At 34.8% G+C, this 8,541-nt stretch overlaps 1 protein-coding gene across 1 annotated transcript; it reads right to left on the bottom strand.

Moving 5' to 3' along the window:
- Window positions 1-1,883: 1,883 nt before the first annotated feature.
- On the bottom strand, window positions 1,884-6,864 carry LOC141720342 (uncharacterized). The gene is made up of 2 exons (XM_074522699.1): window positions 6,583-6,864; window positions 1,884-3,243 (listed from the first exon to the last, which is right to left on the bottom strand). The coding sequence occupies exons 1-2, from the start codon at window positions 6,793-6,795 to the stop codon at window positions 2,092-2,094; spliced, it is 1,365 nt and encodes a 454-aa protein (XP_074378800.1). The 5' UTR covers window positions 6,796-6,864; the 3' UTR covers window positions 1,884-2,091.
- Window positions 6,865-8,541: the final 1,677 nt, after the last annotated feature.

Genomic DNA, 8,541 nt, shown 5'->3' with positions numbered 1-8,541 from the left:
AGTAGCTAGTAGCTAGTAGCTACCAGCCTAGCATGCACTAGAAAATTCATCACATCTCATTTCTGATTTAGAATTATTGTACTAATTATTGAGCCAATTTTCAATGTACTAGCTATAGTTGTACTACTAATTACACCAACAAATTGTGCGTTTTAGGGTGCATGTTGTTGAATCCTTGGCTGGTTTATACAATGATAAATAGAATTAAGAAAACAAAAAAGTTACCGGTAGTCCAGTAATCGGAAGAAGTGATGGACTTGCTCCAAACGTATGTATGTGTAAAAATATGTTGATATTTATTAGTTCTAGTCCATCTTCACAAACACTGCACTAAATTATGGGCATTCTGTGTGCTATATAATCCTATAAGATGAGAGTTAAGATTGGACTAATGAATCCAGGGAAGCTTGCATTGATGCTGAGTTCCCTGATCGTGCAATTTGCAACTGCTGGTCTTTTTGCTGGAAATGTAAATACTCATATTACTCATCAGAACCACGACACAAATTTAGGGAGTGCTTAAATTTTTTTGACTTAATGATATTTTAAACCTTACAATTTGCACAAATATATTGATATGCTCCTAAATATACCCATATGCTCATGTGCTTCAAAAACATTCATTTTTATCCCTTAAGTACTTAAAAAGTATCTTTTTATCCTTGGATGGGGCAAAAAAATAATTTACGAGAAACAAATCGGTGTAAATCAGGCGGTCCAACGCTAAAAATGTACATTTTCAGGAATTTAGGAGCAAGAAGGAATAATTTTTAAATACATGAACAAATGAGTATATTTATACAAATTTTAAGGCTTAAAATATCATTAAGCCATATTTTATATGAAATCCAATTTTTTCTATTATTTCACGGAATACTGATGTGTAATTAAGTATGAATAAAAAAATTAGTTTTACTATTTTTTCGAGGTCAAAGAGTCTCAAGCACCCTCTCACCCTCTGTTCCGCCACTGCTCATCCGTCCACTATTTTTGGCACCCTCAACCTCTTGTTACGAAGAGAAAACGATATCTACTAAAACAAAATGCTGGGGATAACTTTTACGAAGAAAGTTTCTTGTTAGGCATGTGCAATCTTGGTAGTATTGTAGTTTTTCAGATATGAATTAGGATGTGCAGTTTGGGATTAGTAGAGTAAATGCAGTTGTGATTTCTTGAATGGAATATGCAGAATTTTGGACATACAAAATTCAAAGTGGCGAAACAGCACTTTCAGTTTCAGTTGAACTCAGACTCATAAAAGACTTCCGAGAAAGATACTTAAGATATTATGGCAAGTAGTAAGAAAATGAGTTTAAACGTGTTTTGCGATGAAAAGTTGGAATGAATGGTAATGTAGAAAAATCTGTACCAAAAAAAAAACAAAGAAACAAATATCTATAATCACAACTTGAAGCTGGCCCATGTGCTACAATACTAATGGTAAAACCTGTTAATAGTTGTCCCAAACCCAGTCACGACTTGAGTTCAAAATCAAAACTCCCAAATCATGCCGATGAGGGTAGTACAGTGGAGAGCACCGAGGTCCTCTTTATGATAAGTCACGTGTTCATTTCAATCGAAACAAAAAACTTCTGGATGTTGGATTCAAAAGGATCAGGTTCCAGTTTACTCAAAACCTGCCCTGCTTGAGAAGATGTTGTGGGGTTAACACTTCAAAGATAAAGATAGTGTTACTCGTTACTACAAGTGTTTTGAAATTTAACTTTGGTTCCAGTATATTTCGTTCATCAAATAAGAATATATTAGTACATTTATATGCCGCTTTTTCTCAAAAAAATAAAAAAATCTTATCATAGGATCACCAAAATACTTTACCTATATCAGCTATTTGAGGTCTAGAGAAACTATGCCAAAGCAGAGAATTTCACACCAAATACTGTACGAAGGACAGTAGAATATGCTAGTGACACCAGTTTTAGTCTGCCCAAAATGCAGATTCGGGTACTTTAATTTGGAATCATATTTCTCCCTTTTACCCAGCACTTTAATACCGTTTGAGTTCAGAAATCATACAATCCCAGGTTTTTAGAAAGACAACACAACCATTTTCCATGAAAAACTGCCTTAAAATTACTTTCTCGATAACTTCTCTTTCATTCTCTCAACTGCACTTCTGAGAGTTCCCTCGTCCTTGCAGAATGTAAATCTTACAAGATTTTTACCATCTTCCTTGTTCAAGTAAAACACGCTTGTTGGAATAGCTACTACCCCAACCTCTTTAATCAAATATTCGCAAAACGATATATCATCTTCCAGGCCAAAAGGGGTGTGATCTACGATTATAAAGTATGTCCCACTTGATGGGTATACAGTAAATCCAACAGCTTTCAGTCCCTCCTCCAAAATTTTTTTCTTTGCAAGGTAATCCCTCTTAAGCTCCTCGTAGTAGGCATCTGATGTTTTAAGTGCTACAGCAGCCGCATGTTGCATTGGCGTGGAAGTAGCAAACGTGAGGTATGAATGTGCTTGTCTCACTCCCCATGTCAGGTGAGGGGGAGCTATGGCCCATCCAATCTTCCAGCCAGTAAGAGAGAAGGTCTTTCCCAAGGAGTTGAGAGTTACAGTTCTCTCATACATTCCTGGAAGAGAAGCTATTGAAATGTGATCCATTTCGAAAGCTAACTTGTCATAAACTTCATCACTGAAAACTAAAACATCATTCTCAATACAGAGAGATGCAATCATGTTGAGTTCATCGCGAGTGAACATCTTTCCTGTAGGATTATGTGGAGTATTCATAAGGATTGCACGGGTATTCTTTGAGATCGCAGACTTGAGCTCATCAATTGGGATTGAAAAATCAGGAGGTCTTAAGGTGATGCACTTTATCTTGGCACCAGCCATAGAGAGTGTGGCCTCGTAAGAATCATAGAAAGGAGCAAAGAGAATCACCTCGTCTTCTGGATTTATCAAGCCTAAGATGGTTGCAGCAATTGCTTCAGTGCATCCAGAAGTCACAGTAACCTCCTTTTCTGGGTCTACCACAAGTCCAGTATCATTCTTGAAACGTTCAGCAATAGCTGAGTTAAGATCAGGGACTCCATACCCACGGGCATATTGGTTTTTTCCATCTTTAATGGCTTGGATTGCTGCTTCTTTGACAAATTCCGGGCCATCAAAATTCGGAAAGCCTTGGCCAAGGTTAATTGCTCCATGTTTGACGGCTAGCATACTCATCTGTGTGAATATCGTTGTTTTGAATTTCTCTAAACGCTTGGCAACCTATATAAGAAAACCCCACAAGGTTACATACGGGGCACTGAGAACAAGCAAAATTCGCTCTCTAACACAATTCACATATATTTATTTTACTTAATAAATTAAAGCAGTCAAATTATCACAAAAGCCAAACTTATCTCCCTAAGAGCATGTCCAAGTCCAATGGTGTGCTATAGCTATAATATAGTACACAAACCAAAAAATAACCACTCCAATGGTGTTCTAAACATTGTGCTGAAATAGCACAATGCTAACGTTTGTGTGACATTTTCCACACCATTTATTTTGGAGAAGGGGGGGGGGGACTAGATCAAGTAGATAAATATGGAGGTAGCTGAGGAAGTTGGTTAAATATAAAACAATTTGGTTGAATATAAAATCATGCATTGGAGACATGGTGCTATTTCAGCACTAAAGTGTACTTTTAGTGCTAAATTTTAGAAATGGCTACACTTCTTTTTACATCACCATTGGTTTTGCTCTAATGCCATATTAGATACTCTATTCACAAAAATAAATTTAGTTAACTGATTGTCCCATCCTAGCAATCAACAAAGCTGCATATACTATAATCTGAACAATGCACATTATTCATTGCCAAAGTACGAGAACCGGATGCTAATAAAGATAAATAAACCCACAAAGCTAAAACAGCTATAAGATCATATACAAGAACATTGTTATCACGAAGACGACTAGTCGACGACTAGTCAGCGACTAGTCGACACGAAGGTACTCAGGCGCCAAGAGTCTTCAAACCCGACTTGTCGTCGACTAGTTGACGTGAAGGTCACCCAAGAGTCTCGTAGCCCGACTTGGGGGCTTCATAACCATAATTGTGATGTACCATGCTTATTTTGAACTAATTATTCTATTACTTTTAATCTAAATTATAAAATTAACGTGTTCAAATATATTATATATTAAATCTAGTAATTATACGTATAATGAACACTTTGTCGACTTTTTACGACTAGTCGGACGACTTGTCGACTAGTCTTCACGAAGGTACTCAGGCTTCAAGGGTCGACTTGGCGCCGTGATAACCTTGTACAAGAAAAACCAAAATGACGATAGAAAATACTGTCCAACTACAAATTGACATTATTATATGAATATTAAAAAAGTTTTAATTGAATGTATGAAATTATGTTGGTTAATATTTGTTGCATCTTGCAATTTCCGACAAGTGAAATTTGATTTTATAACCGGTGGTTATGATTTTATTTTTCATAACTTTACTATAAAATCTGGGAAATGATGCGTAAAAAAAACCACTTGTGATACTCAAGTACACTGCTACTCCCATAAACTATAAGGCCCTTAACTAAAGATTATAGCAGACTCTGTCAATTAATCACGTTCATTTGAAATTTAAGTCAAGCAAAAGAGTAATATAAAATCATGGAGTAACCATACATCTTCTAACTATTTTCATGGGGTGGGTCTTATATTATTGGGAACATTAGAGTAACCTCCATAAATATACATATATTATGATGATATAAGAGAGCAAATTAGATAGGAAGAGTCTTACATGCCTGATATGCAATTTCTGATGTGTTAGTACTTTGCATTGAGATCAGTTGTTTCAGTTTTGTAAATATTTTAATTAAATCTCAAATAGTTTTTATTGGTTTCTTGTATGCTTAGTTACCCAGACTCTTCATTTTGCTTCGAGTACCCGTGTCGGACACTCGACACTCGGACATGGGTATGGACACTTGGACACTTATTTTAGGCCAAAAACATGTAAATTTTTCAGAATATTGCCGAGTCCGACACTTGGATATGAACCCGTGTCCGACACCAATACCCGAGTCCGGGTAACATAGCTTGTATGTACATTGTACCTCAGAAGTCTATCTCTCCTCGTAGCATATATTTTAATAAGCACTTGTGAATTTTTGTTTTTCATAAATTTAGTAATTTACTATATAATCTGGGAAATGACGCGTTAAAAAAAATCCACTTGTGATACTCAAGTACACTGCTACTGCCATAAACTATAAGGCCCTTAACTAAAGATTTTGGCAAACTCTTTAAATTATTCACTTCCATTTAAAACTTAGGTCAAGCAAAAGAGTAATAAAAATCATGGAGTAACAATACGACTTTTAACTATTTTCATGGGGTCATGTATTATTAGGAGCATAATGTAACCTCCTTAATATACATATATTACCGATCGCATCAGAGAGTAAATTAGATAGGAAGAGTCTTACATGCCTGATATGTAATTTCTAATGTGTTAGTACATTGCGTTGAGATCAGTTTTGTAAATAATTTATTCAAATCTCAAATAGTCTTTTTTGGTTTCTTGTATGTACATTGTACCTCAGAAGCCAATTTCTCCTCGTAGCATATTTAGTAACCACAAACGTTTACTCAAGTGGTGGAGCACGCTCTCTGGTTCTCAACTTCTTATTAAAGGAAAGACTCGAGCTTAATCAATGGTAAATGGTCCAACACATAAATAACAGCCTCGAAACTTCAATAGAACACAAATACTCATATATTGTTTTACTTTTACTGATTTCCATAATATACTACTCACAGATTCCTCAACATTCAATTGGTTATAACTAATCAAAAGATATGAACATAATCACATGTACAACTCTACGAGCAGTGGCGGATGTATGTGTGTACATGGTGTGTCAAGTGACACACCATTATTTTTGGGGAAGATTACTTTTTTTTACAGTTATGGTCCTCCAAGTTCATTATCTCCATCTTCTTAAATCAATTCTTTTGCTATTTCATTGTAGTTGATAACTAAAAGCAAGACATTTTAATAATTTAGAGTAATAGAGACATTATACTTCATATGTTCTTGTTTTAATATCTTTTTACTAAAATTTGATTGAATTAGTAAAAAATTGATAAATTTAACTTAAATTTAGTCAAATTTAATTGAAAAATTAATTGTACAAAAATATTGGAGGATAACAAAAAAATATTATACATTAATATATTGATAGTGACACACCATCCTTTAATTTCTGGATCCGCCACTGTCAGTGTGCATTCTAAATACTACTTATAAATTTCCGAATGAGTAAATTTTTACCTTGTTGTTACCCCCCAACCCCCTTCCTCTTCCAATTTCGCAATCAAATGAAGTGCAATTGTTCATTCAAAGTATTGAACACAAATCTAATTTTAAGTTATCATCTTATCATTAAATTCTGAATCATACATGGGGCAAGGGCCACTAGCATCACAAATCACAAAACTAGTGAATAAAACAGAAAAAAAAACATTAAAATCAAATCTCATACAAAATTCAAAAAACCCATCAAAAGATATGAGGAAAAAAATTCAAGAAAAAAAAAGTACCTGTACGGGGTGATGAGTGTTTTGGGAAGATTGATGAGTGGCCATAGCAGGCTCCTTTTGTGTAGAAATGGTAGCTACAAAACGAGGGTAGGAGCCGCCGGAGATTGTGTATGTGTTGAAATAAGACAAAAGAGGTACTTTGTGATGTAAAACACGAGTTGTAGTCCGAAAGCTCCTCGTAGGTATAAGCATTTTAGAGATGACCAGGTTCATTGAACTAACTGTAGTATCCCTTTATTTGAGCTCAAGGATATCGCTTCCATTTAATTTGGTACACTGCTGCTCCAGGGGTAATAGTTTTATTAATTTCCATTTAATCGTTTTTATTTTGCCTATTAATTTCTACTGGCCTAAATTTATATATTTCATTATCTTAATATTTATATATTTTTTATATTACATATTATTTTTAAAAATGTAAAAGGTATAAATACAAGTATGAATAAGAATTTTTTTGTACACACTAAATTGGAGTTTGCATCCCTTTAATTTGAAAAATAAATTGGCAGTTTGTTACCACTTACTCTACCAATTGCAGTTTCACCCACGACTTGTTTTGCCGCTGCAAAACATACCCCTCAGTCAGTGCACCGTCAAATATGACCGGGAGTGACAAATATGTTAAGGGCTAATTGGTCCTTAAATTTGTTGACCTTACTAACTGTCCTTTGTTGTCCCCATGTATATAATACATTTCCCCCTTACTTGTGTATATATATCACATCTGTGTGCTAAACTAATTTTGAAAAAAATGGTTGAGTGGCGTGTTTGTGGAGCACGGATTCATGCTAAAGCGGCTTGGATAACTGTCAATGTTGGTTGGCATTTTATCTATTGTAATCGATGTAGTTATTTCAGATGGTTGGAAAGTCCGTTATGTTAGCATGCAAGAATCATCATACCTGGTCTTTTGTGTAGGATTAACCATCTTGAAAGCATACAAAAAGAAGCTCAAATTCAGAGGACTGATGTTTGTTCGGATGAAGGTGAAATATATAAGAATTTGGGCTTCAAAGTGTTTGTAGATAAAAAGCCAAATAGCAAGTTATCACTTACATTGTTGATTGTGACATGGATTGCAATAGTACTATACTGGATTTGCAAGACAAAAGTTATTGACGAGATAAAGTAATTTACTTGCCTTTTATTGTTGAATGTGTTAAGATGTAGAAGACATGTGTTTAGTTGCTCTTTATTGTAAGAAACATGGTTTAAGTTTAGTGTTTGGTTATTTTTTATCTTTTTATTTCTTCAAACCAATATAATATTAATGTAGTTGGTTTAGTAGTTAGGAAATTTGAGAATGGAAATGAATTTGAGTTGATGAGATGATATAAATGCAAACCAAACTATGAAATGGAAAACAATAAACATATGGGAAGAAAACACATGAGGTATCATAAATGCTTCAATGTTCATCAAATACAAGACATCACAAAAAGTAATAACAAACTCACATCCTGTTATGGTTCAAAAACTAGGTTGTATTAATTGCTAGGGTTAGTGAGCTTCAAAACTCGATTTGACTGCTATTGTGTTTCGTGACTCAATCCGTCTTTTACAAGATGCCTACGTACCTTGTTGTTTGTCAAGGATCAAGTCAAAAAACGTAGTTCTGATTTGTGGGGTGAGACCCCTTATATAGGCATGTGATGCCTTTGAATTAGGTTAGGGTTAGGAGACTTGGTGGACGTCTCAGATTTAGAGTGGACTTTGGAGTCCTATAAATGCAGAAAATTGATTCCTTGTACCTTGGGGTTTCTTGGAGGTCAATCTCCAAGGAGTCATATCCCTATTTGGATTCCACTTGTTAGCTGATTTTACCCATATTAATTAATTATGAAATTAATTAATATTCAAGGTTTTGGGCCCTTTAAAATGGGCTTTATTGTCAGCCCAATCCGGACATAATTAATGCGATATTAATTGCGCAACTAGGGCTTAATTTTCTCCCTATCA

Source organism: Apium graveolens, chromosome 4 (assembly GCF_009905375.1).
Source record: "Apium graveolens cultivar Ventura chromosome 4, ASM990537v1, whole genome shotgun sequence".
Classification (NCBI taxonomy): domain Eukaryota; kingdom Viridiplantae; phylum Streptophyta; class Magnoliopsida; order Apiales; family Apiaceae; genus Apium; species Apium graveolens.
This window is presented reverse-complemented; position numbering and strand designations above follow the sequence as displayed.